General features: G+C 37.7%; 1 protein-coding gene across 3 annotated transcripts in view; it reads right to left on the bottom strand.

The window, feature by feature from the left end:
- LOC111140883 (folliculin interacting protein 1) overlaps positions 1-14,961 on the bottom strand; it is a 156,004-nt gene that overhangs the window by 21,256 nt on the left and 119,787 nt on the right. For all 3 annotated transcript variants that reach the window (XM_022493127.1, XM_022493128.1, XM_022493129.1), the window contains 3 exons: positions 10,991-11,137; positions 9,947-10,116; positions 573-1,998 (listed from right to left, as the gene is read on the bottom strand). In XM_022493127.1, the coding sequence (XP_022348835.1) occupies positions 573-1,998; positions 9,947-10,116; positions 10,991-11,137 (1,743 nt within the window). The remainder of the gene's footprint in view (positions 1-572; positions 1,999-9,946; positions 10,117-10,990; positions 11,138-14,961) is intronic.

Here is a 14,961-nt window from a genome sequence, read left to right as displayed (position 1 = left end):
GACCTGGGTATAAATCGTTCAAGAGAGACATGCAGAATGGTGTCCTTTGTGTATATAATACATTCTTAATAGAATCAGAGAATGAAAACCATCATCCAAAACAAAGTAGTTAAATGTATCACAAACCCAAAGCATGGAATATAACATTTCTAAAATACGAATCTTCTCCTTCTATACTTGACCCACAGTATACATTTCCTGCTTTCCTTTTAGTCTTGGCCAAATTTATTTCTAACAGCCACTTTCCACCTTCTCTGTGATCACCTCTCTCTAGTTGCCAGGCTCAGTGCAGGTCCGTATTTGGGGGCATAATTCACTCCTAAGCTACTTAAAAACTCCTAAACAGTAAGGTATCTCCCACATACAAATATGCTTTTATGACTTCACATAACCTTTCTGGGGTAACTATGGGTCTTAGCCTTTAATCTTTCCCTAAAACACATGGTAATAGAAGAAAATCTCTCCAGGACAATGATGTCTTGCTTTATATTACTTAACACCAACCTTCATCTAAATAGAAGAATGATACATATTTACATAGGGTCTATTATAGGTTAAAACTTCCTACTTACCCAGGAAAAGGTATCTCATCTTCTTCTGCCCAATCTTCTTGCTCTCCTCCATAGTAACTGCTTACTTGTCTAGTCATATCATGACCTGTATCTTCACTTTCACTATCCCCAAGAGCACTATCTGAACTTTCATTTCGTGGAATGTCCCATTCAGTTCCTACAGCAATTTTTTTCTCTGAACTCTCTTTATCCCCATGGGGGACAAGAATGGAGAGTGTATCTCTTTGGTCCTGCTGAGGAAAGCAGGTTTTACATGAACCCTGGTGAACTGTTTCTACACATTTACAAAATTCACTCTTCTGTTTGCTACTTTTTGTACGCAATCCTTCCGAAAATTCTAACATACAGCAGTGTTCTTTACTGTCTGTACTTGTTTTAACTGCAATAATATCATCAATAGTCCTGGTTTCAATTGAATCATCATTAAAATATTCATCAAATAAGCTCATGCTTTCTGGATCTGAATGATTCCAACAGGGATGTTTGCAAGTCTCTCCAGAAACCATGTTTGGTATATCAGACTCGCCAGATTGGTCCTTAGTTATCTGTTTAGTTTCTTGATGCTCCTGATCAACAGCCCCTCCTTCTTCCTTCAGTGGTTTGGTGTGGTGCCTGGTAATCTGATCCACCACTGCCTGACTCCTGAGTTCAGTATCTGAGTCAGGGGACATAGAATCTCCAATCAAGAAGGTAACCTTTGTCTGTGATGCTTCACAAGAAAATGCAGCAGTCATAAGCTTATCTGGAGGTTTTTTTTCCACAACCATTCCTGTGGATCTCAACACTTTGCCTGTGTGATTACCTGAACCCAGCAATTCCTCATTATGCCATGTTTCCTCTGCTGGCTCTAAGCCTGATTTTGACAAGGCGCATTTGTCTACTGGAGCAGAGCCTGTGCAAACAACTGTCTCTAACTTAGTGTCAAGGCAAGTTCTTAATTTATCTCTGAACTGTTTAACATTAACAGCATTTTCTTCTTGGCAGTCAGAGGGAGAAATCATTCGACACTCATCTGAAATTCCTAGCAGCTCCTTCGAGCTGTTTTGAATATCTTCGCTCTCTTGTTGTGAAACATTCTCTATATTTTGCCCAAGGAAAGGACGACTGCAATATTTACAGCTACAGTTAGGAGTCCTTGTCTCTTCTGGGTCTTTAACGAGCAAACTGCTTTTGTTTCTATGCACTGTGATAAGCACATACTCTGATTCTTCTATTTCACCTTTCTCCAAAGTGGTAGTAATTACTGTGCCTGGCATAACAATGGCTTCATCTTCTCCATTTTCTAAAAGATGGGTTTCTTGAAGTTCAGAGCATCTTATAAAATAAGTAAGAAAATAAAGCAGCCTCTGGACCATGTCTTGTCGTTTGCCAACCACCACAGTCCTCGCTAATCGTACAGGAGAACCAATAGCGCCATACAAGTCCCCTGCAATGGAAAAATCAGTTATTGGACATATCCTCTCCTCATATAGCCAAGCAGGCTATTTCCAATGATCAGATACCTACTCTTACTGTATGAGAGCTAGTTCAGGTTGACTCTTAGTTCTTTAACAGGTAAGTGACTATTCAGGAGCATGGGATGAGATAAATGGTATTTACCAAAGAGGAAGGTGAATAGAGGGGTTTTCTAATTTCCTCTTTAAGCAGCTCCTATGGTTCTGAAACCCAACCAAAGAGTCAACTATGAAAGTCACACTGACCAAGAATATTCTCGGTGCCAGGCCTCATGCAGAGCTCTTCACTGGGGGAGAAGTACTACCTAAGAAACTATGAGCAAAAGAAGTCTGTTACTGCACCTAATGCAGAAAAGAGAAAGCACAGTATCTACTGGATGGGGAGGGAGGAGAGAAAAGGGAGTAAAATGTGGAACAGAACAGAGTAGTCATATCACACACTTAACCTTTCTTGATTAAATCACATCCTGAACCTTAACTGTTGTTGCCCTACCCATGACCCCAAACTAGTTCCCATGTTTTTAAAAGCCCTTCTATTTCCCAGAGAAGTAGGTACTCAGAAAAGACCAGAAAGAACAAGAAAAGTGAGACCTATCCTGACCAAGAGGAAAAGAAAGGGCAACTTTTAGCCATGTGGTTCATTTTCACTTCTGAATCCATACTAGATGCCAACAGCCATTACGTAAGAAAAGGGCGACAGGAACCTAAGAGTTGTCTATGTAATTTCTATATTTATGCTATAGCTCAAATTAGATGAAGATGCCAAATTACACTTAAAAATAGAGAACACATTGGGCCGCCCGGGTGGCTCAGTGGGTTAAGTCTCTGCCTTCGGCTCAGGAGGGTCCTGAGATCGAGCCCCACATCAGGCTCTCTACTCAGCAGGGAGCCTACTTCTCCCTCTCTCTCTGCCTGCCTCTCTGCCTGCCTCTCTGCCTTCTTGTGATCTCTCTCTCTCCTTCTGTCAAATAAATAAAATCTTTTTAAAAAATAGAGAATACAAAGTCATTAATTTAAATTTAATTCAATTTTAGCAAGTTGTCTGTATACACACTTTAAAGCCTAACTCCTATGCTTTTTAAAGGAACAGACATAAATAGGTCTCAGATAAATATGTGCTATAGACAGTATTATGATAATTTTTCTCCTCTGATTAATGCACTGGCTCTAATGCCATCATGCCACTGTTTGAAACTACTCCTAAGTTTCTCACGAATTACCAAATAAACTGAACTGCTTTGACATGACAAGTGAGTATTTCCTGACCAGTTCAACTTTACTTTTCCAGGTTTATCTTCTTATAGTTACCTTTTCATCATTATTTGCACTAAGTCCCACTTAAAGCAGACTACTTAAACTGAACACTGAAGCAACTCAGCACTCTTAACACCCTAGACATGCTTTCTGCTTGCCCTATTCTGTTTCTCTGCCAGTCCAAAGCTTCCCACCCAAGCACCCTCCCTTGTGCAAAAGTAAGCTTCCCTAACTGAAATTTCACTGAACTTTTTGTTTCTCTTATAATTCCTCTTTGATTTATCATTACTGTCCTCATATTTATTACCTTCAGTAAAATAAACTGTCCACTTCTTTTTTTTCTGAAATTTTGCTTATTTATTTGAGAGAGCGCATGCGTGCATGCATATGTGGGGGAGAGGGGCAGAAGGAGAGGGAGAAGCAGATGTCCTGCTGAGCAGCGAGCCCAAAGAGGGGCTCAATCCCAGGACCCCAACTTCATGACCTGAGCCAAAGGCAGACATGTAACCTACTGAGCCACCCAAGAGCCCCTAAACTGTCCAGTTTTTTTTTTTTTTTAAGATTTTATTTATTTGAGACACAAAATGAGAGAGAGAGAGAGAAAGAAGTGGGGAGGGTCAGAGAGAGAAGCAGACTTCCCACTGAGTAGTATGCCCGACCCAGGACTTGATCCTGGGACTCCAGGAACATGACCTGAGCCAAAGGCCGTCACTTAACTAACTGAGTCACCCAAACACCTTAAACTGTTCACTTCTTTAAGGCCAAGAACTGCATTTCATCTTTATATGCTCCAATGCTGTTTGCATAGTGCCTTATATATGTTATGCACTAAATAAACGATTGTAGAATTGAAAATAAATTTGAAATGTCCAAATAAATATCACTGAATTACTTGATTTGAAAAAAACTAAATTAATATCCATACAATAGCATACTACCCAGCAAAATAAAGGCATTGATTATTACTACAAACAACACAGGCAAATCTCAAAATAATTATGTTGAATAAAAAAGTCAGACCAAAAAAAAAAAAAGCATGTACTGTATAATTCCATTTATATCTAGAAAATACAAACTAATCTATAATGATAGAAAACAAACCAGTAGCTGCCTGGGTATGGGGAGGGGGTTGGAAGGTCAATAGGGAGAGTGGGAAGAACAGGAAGGAGGGGTTACAAAAGGGCATGAGGAAACTTTTGGAAGTGATGAGTGAGTTCATCATCTTGATTTTGGTGACTGTTTCAGAGGTACTCACATTTTAACATAAATATCAATACTTACAAAAGTGTATATATATTTGTTTGGTATGTGTCAATTATTCCTCAATTAGAAGAAAGTAAATGAGGGACAGAGAGAGGAAAGAAAGAGAAGGGGAGGGAAGTTACATGAAAAAGTTACATGACAACCTGCCTGGCAAGCTCACTCAGCACAACCTAAGAGAAGTTTCTATCAAGTCATCAAAATGTTCTCATTGGACTCCTCCCCTATGACCTAATAGCAATAGAGTAAGAGCAAGAGCAACAGCAGTCATGTTTACCAGACACTGTTCTAAGTACTTTACAGGTACTCTCTAATTTAATTGTCTTCACTTTATGAAGTATGTACTATATATTATTATCCTCAAATTATAAACAAAGAGACTGTGACTCACGTGTGGTCTGACTCATATCCTGCACTTTTAAGCACCAAGCTACAATGCCTTCCTAATGACTGTCAACTCATCAACTATCCCTTCTTACCTGGTTACCCATTTATTTAACAAGGCCTTGCACTAAGGGAAACATTTTCCAAAATTATTTAAAAAACAAGCAAAAGTGGAAAACAGAAACCTCAATGACTGCTTCTCAGTTCACCAAATTTATTCTAGCTATCATAGATAACATGATTAACTCTTTCTGGGCAAAGTACATAACATAAAACACCCTAAAGAACCTGAGGTTATGAGTGAATCAGTCATGATCCTGCTTCTCTAGCTCTCACTGCAGTTGTGTAGCTAGAAGAAATTGATGTTAGACTTAAGATGGAGATCAGACAATTTAGCAGGCATGAAAAGGACAAGGAAAGAAGAAGTGCTTTAGAATGGAGGATGTGTTCCACCAAGATGGCAGAGGAGTATGGGAACTCCTTTTCAACCAGACCCCTGACTTTAGCTAGAAATCTACCAAACCACTCTGAATACCCATGAAACCAGCCTGACATGTAAGATTATACACGTCTGGATCTCTATAGGGGCAGAGGATCCTCAGTCAAGAGGGTGCATCCTTCCTGGACTGTGGCTGATAGTTTTGGTTGTACATCCCCTCTACTCAACAGAATGACTTAGGAGGAGAAACTCCCAACAAAGAAAAGTCCAAGGGGCAATGGCCTCTCCTGGAGATATAACAGATATGATCTATTAATCTATATGATCTAAGCAAGATGTCAGAAATAGACTTCAGGATAGCAGTTATAAAGACAATAGTCAGGCTGGAGAAAACTATTAATGGCAAAAAATAGATTCGCTAAGGGCAGAAATGAGAGTGGATCTGGCAGAACTTAAAAATGCTATCAATGAGATACAATCTAATCTAGATACTCTAACAGTTAGGGTAAATGAGGTAGAAGAACGAATTAGTGATCTAGAAGACAAACTGAGAAAAAAGGAGGATCAGGAGAAGACCTGGAACAAATAGCTTATAATCCATGAAAACAGAATTAGAGAAATAAATGATGCCATGAAACATTCCAATGTCAGAATTACTGAGATCCCTGGCAGGGGGTAGGGGGAGATGGAGAGAGAGAGAGAGGACCAGGAGATATATCTGACCAAACTGTAGCCAAGAATGTTCCTAATATGGGGAATGAAACAAGCATTCATGTCCAGAGAGAACACCCCCCAAGATCAAGAGGAGCAGGCCAACGCCCAGACGTGTAATAATAAAACTCGCAAATCTCAGAACCAAGGAAACCATTTTAAGAGCAGTTAGCAGGAAGAGATTCCTTAATACAGAGGGAGAAACATCAGTCAGATCTCTAATGTCAGACCTGTTCACAAAAACCTTGCAAATCAGAAAGGGCTGGCAAGGCAAATTCAGGGTACAAAATGAGAAGAATATGCAGCCAAGAATTCCTTATCCAGCAAGGCTATCATTCAGAAAGGATGGAGAGAGGAGGAGTTTCCAGGACCAGCAAAGACTGAAAGAATAGGGACCACTAAACCTGCCCTGCAAGAAACATTAAAGGGAGGGAGGATTCTATAAAAGGAGAAAGTCCCCAAGAGAGATACAGAAAGAAATATACAGAGACAATCTATAGAAACAAGGACTTCACAGGCAACGTGGTAACAATAAAATCCTGTCTTTCAATAAGCACTCCCAACGTGAATGGCCTAAACGCTCCCATAAAATGGCACAGGGTTGCAGACTAGATAAAAAGACAGGACCCGTACATATGTGGTCTACAAGAGACTCATTTTGAACCTAAAGATACATCCAGACTGAAAGTGAAGGGATGGAGAACTATATCTTTCATGCCAATGGACCTCAAAAGAAAGCCAAGGTAGCAATTCTCGTATCAGACAAATTAGATTTTAAGCTAAAGACTGTAGTTAGAGACACAGAAGGACATTGTATTATTCTTAAAGGGTCGGTCTAACAATTACAATTATCTATGCCCCCAACAGGGAAGCAGCCAACACCATAAGTCAACTGTTAACCACAATAAAGAGGCATATTGATAATACATTCATAGTAGGAGACCTCAACACTGCATTCTCAGCAATAAACAGATCATCTAAGCAGAAAATCAACAAAGAAACAAGAGCTTTGAATGACACATTGGACCAGATGGACCTCAAAGGTATATACAGAACATTCCACCCTAAAACAACAGAATACTCATTCTTCTTGAGCGTGCATGGAACTTTCTTCAGAAAGACCACATACTGGGTCACAAGTCAGGTCTCAACCAATACCAAAAGATTGAGATTACTGCTTGCATATTCTCAGACCACAGTGCTTTGAAACTGGAACTCAATCACAAGAAAAAGTTTGGAAGAAATTCAAACACTTGGAAGCTAAAGACCATCCTCCTCAAGAATGTTTAGGTCAATCGGGAAATCAAAGAACTTAAGCAATTCATAGGAACCAAAGAGAACGAAGACACGTCAATCCAAAACCTATGGGATATGGCAAAGGCAGTCTTAAGGGGAAAATACATAGCATTCCAAATCTCGCTCAAAAAAAAATAGAAAAATCCTGAATACACAAATTATCTTTACACCTGAAGATCTAGAGAATCAACAACAAATTAAACCTAACCCATGCACAAGAAGGAAAATAATTAAGATTAAAAGAGAGATCAATGAATTAGAAATCGGAAATACAGTAGAACACATTAAGAAAACTAGAAGCTGGTTCTCTGAATTAATAAGATGGATAAACTACTGGCCAGACTTATTCAAAAGAAAAGAGAAAGGGCCCAAATTAATAAAATTATGAATGAAAGGGGAGAAAGCACAACTAACACCAAGGAAATAAGTACAATGATCAGAAATTATTATGAACAGCTATATGACAATAAATTAAGCAACCTGGAAGAAATGAATGCATTCCTAGAAACCTATACACTACCAAGACTGAAACAGGAAGAAACTGACAACCTGAATAGACCCATAACCAGTAACAACATTGAAGCAGTGATCAAAAACCTCCCAGAAAACAAGGAGTCTAGGGCCTCTTGGATTCCCTGGGGAATTCTACAAACATTCAAAGGAGAAATAATACCTATTCTCCTGAAGCTGTTTAAAAAATAGAAACAGAAGGAAAACTTTCAGACTCGCTCTATGAGGCGAGCTTTACCTTGATCCCAAAATCAGGCAAAGACCCCAACAAAAAGGAGAATTTCAAACCAATACCCCTGATGAATATGGATGCCAAAATTCTCAACAAGGTACTAGCTAACAGAATCCAAAAGTGCATTAAAAGAATTATCCAACACAACCAGGTGAGATTTATCCCTGGGATGCAAGGGTGAGTCAACATTCACAAATCAATCAATGGGGTAGAACATATAAATAAGAGAAGAGACAAGAACCACATGGTTCTCTCAACTGATGCAGAAAAGTTGCATCTGACAAAATACAGCACCTTTTCCTGATTAAAACCTTAGAGTATAGGGTATACTATAGAGTATAGAGTATAGGGATTCAGTTTCATAAAATCCATTTATGAAAAACTCACAGTGAATATCATTCTCAGTGGGGAAAAGCTGGGAGCCCTTCCATTGAGATCAGGAACACGAATGGAATGTCCACTCTTGCCATTACTGTTCAACATAGTACTAGAAGTACTAGTAGCAGCAATGAAACAACAAAAATAAATAAAAGGTATTCACACTGGCAAAGAAGAAGTAAAACTCTCTCTTCAGAGATGACATACTTTATGTGCAAAAACGAAAAGATTCCATCCCCAAATTACTAAAACTTATACAGCAATTAAGTAATGTAGCAGGATACAAAATCAAAGAACAGAAATCAGTTGCTTTCTTATACACTAACAATGTAACTGGAGAAAAAGAAATTACAGAATCAATTCCATTTACAATAGTACCAAAACCATAAGATACCTTGAAATAAACCTAACCAAAGACATAAAGGTTCTCATGAAACACTCATGAAAGCTGAACAAGACACAAAAAGATGGAAAAACATTCCATGGTCATGGACTGAAAGAATAAACATTGTTAAAATGTCTATGCTACCCACAGCAATCTATACTTTATCTATACTATCTATACATACTATCTATACTTTATCTATACTACACCATCCAATCAAAATACCAACAGCATTTTTCAAAGTGATGGAACAAAGAATCCCAAAATCTGTATGGAACCAGAAAAGACCCCAAATAGCCATGGAAATGTTAATAAATAAAAACAAAGCTGGGGGCATCATGCTGCCTGATTTCAAGCTATATTACAAAGCCGTGATCACCAAGACAGCATGGTCCTGGCACAAAACCAGACACATAGACCAATGGAACAGAGAGTGGAGAGCCCAGATATGGACCTTCAACTCTACGGTCAAATAATCTTCAACGAAGCAGGAAAAAATATCCAGTGGGAAAAAGACAGGCTCTTTAAAAAATGGTGCTGGGAAAACTGCATATATAAACAGAAGAATGAAGCTATATACAGAAGAATGAAACTCGACCACTTGCTTACACCATACACAAAGACCTGGGCAATATAAGAATGGAAGTCCTTTCTGGTCAAGAGGACATTAAGAGAAGGAAGGGAAGAATGGGGGGTGGGGAGTCAGATGGGAAGACAAAACTTGAGAGGCTACAGACTCCAGGAAACAACTGAGGGTTTTAGAAGGGAGAGGATTGGGAGGATGGGTGAGCCTGGTGATGGGGTATTAAAGGGGGAGGACTGCATAGAGCACTGAGTGTTATATACAAACAGTGAATCATGGGACATTACATCAAAAACTAATGATGTACTGTATGGTAAGGTAACATAATAAAAATAAAATAAAATTTAAAAATTGGAGAAAAAATAGAATGGGGGGAATAAAAAAGAACATCTTATTTCTTAATTTTTGTTTTTGCTATAAAATAACTCCAGACAGCTACACAAAAGTATAAGTGTTATGCATAATGTAAGGGTTTTCAGATTACATACCTAGTTGTGCCCAAAGTGGGTTATATGGATGAGTTTTTGCCAACATGTCCACACTCTGAGAGGAATGTTTTTCTAAAAATATTTTTATAGGTGGTTGTCCATTTGGCATGACCGTTGGAACCCAGGCAAGATGATTGGTCAGAACTGCAGTAATGAGTGCTGGTAAGAATCTGAAAACAAAATACATCCTATCAGACTCCACTCTGCTTTCATTAAACCAAATACAAAACGCAGCAACAGAATAAAGCAGAGACAGTACCTACTCTCATGTAACCAAACAGCATAAAAAAAGGAGAGGAAAGAAGAAAAGACAGGCATATCACCTGGATGAAAATGAAAATGCAGTTTTTGGTTGGGTAGGAGTTAAAAAAAAAAAAAAATCCTTAAAATAAAAACAGTATTCACACAGAGCTGTAGCTGATCTTAATTACAAAGCAAAAAATGCCATTTTACTTGAAAAACTGGTTTCTTTTCAGTGTTTAATCTGCAAAATTAATGAAGCAACAGGACTATACATTTCCAAACTACTGAATGGGAAAACGAAGTAAAGTATTAAGCAAACTTTGTCTATTTAAAAAGAATAAAACCTCTAAATTACTCATTTGGATTCTAGGAATTTGATGAACGGTTACAAGCAAATAGTATGATAAAATATCACATTAAATATATATCACTGGAATCCTGGCACCACTTCTTTTTCTTTTTTTTACTTATTTTCTCTAGAATGAAACTGCGTAAGTGAATGCAATTCACCAAAAAATGGGAAGCCTCAGAAAGTTCTGTAAGTTGTCAGGAATTCTAATTTAACACATAATTAAAGACCTTTTTACTGTTTCTCATTCATTTCATTCATTTTACTGTTTTCTGTGGCTTTCATCCATATCCTATCTCTTATTTACATTTTTTAATTCTATTTTGGTTATTAATAGTAAGAAATAATTCGCAAAAAAGTTAATTACTTTGCTTTTGTGACTGGGTTTGATCAAAATCTAGATATCAAGTTATAGTACATAATATCTAAGCTATGAAGAGAGAAAGCCATACTGATTTTTGGAAGCATTTTCCATTAGAAAAGTGAACTCCTTCATGAAACGATGGCAAAGCTGGTTCTTTTCTGGAGTCCCCGACATCATTGTAAGCCAGACAGGTTCTCCAATTCGTGGCATTGTATAAAGATTACAAATTGTTGTTCTAAAAAGAGGAAAACACATTATGAAATTCATACTTCCCAGAATTACATAGTCTTCAAGTTTATGTTACCAGTTTAAGCCTCACAGGTGGATTATTAAAGCTTTCAAGAAGACACAATGAGTCAAGTCATTCCTTCTTTGTCACCAGCATAGTACCACAGGAAATGTTCTGCACATGAACACAAAATATGCTGGTTCTGGTGCTAGCTCTAGCCCCAACAACTGTGTGCCCTCAGATAAATTACTTCCCTATTTTAAGCATCAGTTTCCTCCACCTATAAAATGAAAGCACAGGAGTGGATTAATTTCTAAAGCCCTTCCTTCTTCTACATCCCTAAGGTATATGCCATACTTAAATATAATGCAAATTATCAACAACCTACAAAAGAAAAATATTCTGAATTAGATAATAGCTTATCCATATACCCACTCAAAATAATAGTTGATCAGCAGCATTTTGTTGCCTATGTAGAGACTCTTCAGTAAAATTCTGAAGGACTTTTCTCAATCTCCTGAAGTTTTTCTTTGAATCAACACAAGAGAGCATTATTGCACAATTATGATGATGCTTTTCTGGCTGTCTCTTGCATTTACTTAGACAATAGCTAGTCCCATGACTTGCACTTTCTCCTTAAAGCTTCACTGATATCTCTAAGATATCATTTTCCTCCTACGTTAATACCTATTCAGCCAAGTCCTACACACTCACTATATTAAGCAACTCCTACAAAGTTGAGGCTTAAAAAACTAGTTATCTCTTGGAAGATACAGAATGGTGCTGCATTTTCTACTTTCTATAACAATGCCATACGACAGAACTTTTGGCAGAGGTGGGAATGCTCTGTATCTATGCTATCCAAGACGGCAGCGACTAGCCACATAAGGTTACTGAACATGAAATCCGGTCAGTCTGTTGAACTGAATTTTAAATTTTATTTAATTTTATTTAAATTAAATATCCACATGTGGTTAATGGCTACTATATTAGGAAGTACAACTCTAGGAAGTTCCCTGAGATCTCTGCAAGCTCGAATACCTACTTCAGCATAATTCTCTAACACCTAGAATCCCAAAAAGATGAAAGAATTCTCTTGCCTGTACAAGTTGTATTGAATCTTGACCTAGTATGAACACAACATAACTGATAAAAGTGATAAACAAGGGTCACATTAATGAATTCTTGGTAGGGCATAATATCATGGCTGAGAACTTTAAAATAAATGAATGGCAAGAGTTAAAGGTATTTTATAGAGAAAAATATGATCCAAATATCAACTAGGAATATGTGAAAATGCTAAATGCTAAAGCCTATTAAGGATGTCTAGATAAGATGGAAAAGCAAACATCAGGGTTTACCTCCTTTCCATTCTGATATCTCAAATGAACATCCGTTAAAGATTTGAAAACAGATAAATTACTGTAATAAATAAAAATGAAGAGTACTCTTGGGGCACCTGGGTGGCTCAGTGGTTTAAAGCCTCTGCCTTCGGCTCAGGTCATGATCTCGGGGTCCTGGGATCAAACCCCGCATCGGGCTTTCTGCTCAGCGGGGAGCCTGCTTCCTCCTCTCTCTGCCTGCCTCTCTGCCTATTTGTGATCTGTCAAATAAATAAAATCTTAAAAAAAAAATGGAGATTACTCTTATTTAAAATTTAAATTACAGATTAATAAAATTATGCAACTCAAAACATGAGAGGAATGTTAAGTGAAGTGGTAAGGTAGATGAACATACAGGTTTTTAGTCCTCAAAGAAGGGGATGGATGAGTACATAAAGGAGCTAATCTGCTTCACTGACACAAGAAGAGGCTCAGGACACACAAGTTAAGCTGAGGACAGGAATTATTCAGGACTATAAAATGGGAGATTAATTCAAGGTCTGTAAATGGTTGGTGATCCCTTTCTATAACCTATTTTCCCAAAGAATGACTATAGACAGAAGAGCAGATGTAGCAACTGCCTAGTCTGAGAAGAAACAGGGCCCAAACCTTCCTGATATTTGAATCCTTCAGAATATATAAACATACACAGTAAGTCCTTGTGGCATTAAAATGTCATGGGAAGAAGGGACAGCAATTAGGAGAAGAAAATGTCTTAAATATGCCTCTTCATGAAGTGGTAATGAAAACAGGTTAAGAAACACTGCCCTAAAGTTCTTCAGTTTGTACCTAATCATGCACAGAACTCCCAACTCGTATTTTAGTACTTTGCTCTCAACTACAGATGGGCAACCACAATATTAATACAAGGGAAAAGCCTCCAAGGAGAGAGGGACACAAACAGAAAAATGGAAACACACACACACACACTCACTCACACAAAAGGACTCATAGAGGAAATAATAAATAATACATTCAGAAAAAGGGAAACATGAAAGAACATGTTTTTTACTAACAAAATAAACTCAAGAGAGAGAAGACAGAGGAAAATAGATAAGAAAGTAGAAAATTTACCAGAACTGAAAGACAAGCTAGTGCTAGAGCTATACTGAAGCTTAATAACCAATGGGCAAGTATAAAGTCATGGCAGGAAATAAATATGCTCTAAGACTGATAAATCAAGAAATAACTGCATTAAGTATATTGCTTAATAATGTGGAGGTAAATAACAGAATAGGTAACAGTTAAAAATAATGTTCTTGGGGGGCACCTGGGTGGCTCAGTGGGTCGAGCCTCTGCCTTCGGCTTGGGTCATGATCTCAGGGTCTTGGGCTGGAGCCCTGCATCGGGCTCTCTGCTCAGCAGGGAGCCTGCTTCCCTCTCTCTCTCTGCCTGTCTCGCTGCCTACTTGTGATCTCTGTCAAATAAATAAATAAAATCTTAAAAAAAAAATAATGTTCTTGGGAAGTAAGAATAAGGATGGGAGAGATAGGACAGAGTTCCATTTCTTCTTCATTACTAGATTTCTGGGCATGTTTTCTTTGTTTCTTAACCATGTAAATATACTTTATGATTACAAGAAACACTATATACATGAGTGAATGAGATGATCAATTTGTTCTCCATGAGTTTCTTAAGCATATTTGTGACTACTACAAGTCCATGTGTCATAGGTCAGAACCAGTTCACTAACATTAGTATAGTGGTCCACTGAAATCATTAGTTCTAGAGTTCTGGTGTTTAAGGCTAAGTACTATGACCTCAGGGTATATCAAATGTAAAGAAGGCAAAGAAATTAATTATGCAATAGTGCTTCTCATTATATACAACTCTATGTTGTCATCGGCAATCTAGAATTAATAGGGCTTTCTTCTCCCCTAATGATTATTCCCTAATTTTCAGTGGTAAGCATGAATTTTTAGTCATATGACCCTTTTTTTTTCCTGACTGACACTAAAGAATGAAAGACTCCTTTAACTGGAAGGGAACTGTGGACCTGATTTAGTTTTCTTTGATATGCACAAAAGTCAGAGGGAGAATCCAAGAAACTCATCTTTGTGGCTCCAAACTAAACATGCTTCCTGTTTCTCTACATTTCATGGCTTCTGCATGCATGTGAATCATTTCCTTCCTCTTCTCAACTACCCCAAAATCATTAATCATCTGGTATCAGATAAACACATACTTTGATAATTGTCTAATTGCTAACTTTTAATAACTTAATTTTAAAATTAAGTATGATGGATCCTCATTATTTGCAGTAATGTCCTATAAAGCTGAGGCAAACAAAGAAGGAGTGAGCAATGAAATACTGTTCCTAAGGAAAATACATGGTCAGATTCCTATCAAGTCTCTCATCAACATTTTTATCAGCCTTTCAATACATAACACTTTTTTATGTGTTTCTGTTTAAAGACACCTTATTAATTTACTACTGATTCATTAACA

Source organism: Enhydra lutris, unplaced genomic scaffold (assembly GCF_002288905.1).
Source record: "Enhydra lutris kenyoni isolate GAN:26980312 unplaced genomic scaffold, ASM228890v2 scaffoldscaffold5, whole genome shotgun sequence".
NCBI classification, from domain to species: domain Eukaryota; kingdom Metazoa; phylum Chordata; class Mammalia; order Carnivora; family Mustelidae; genus Enhydra; species Enhydra lutris.
The sequence above is the reverse complement of the archived record's forward strand: the minus strand, read 5'-3'. Positions and strand labels throughout refer to the sequence as shown.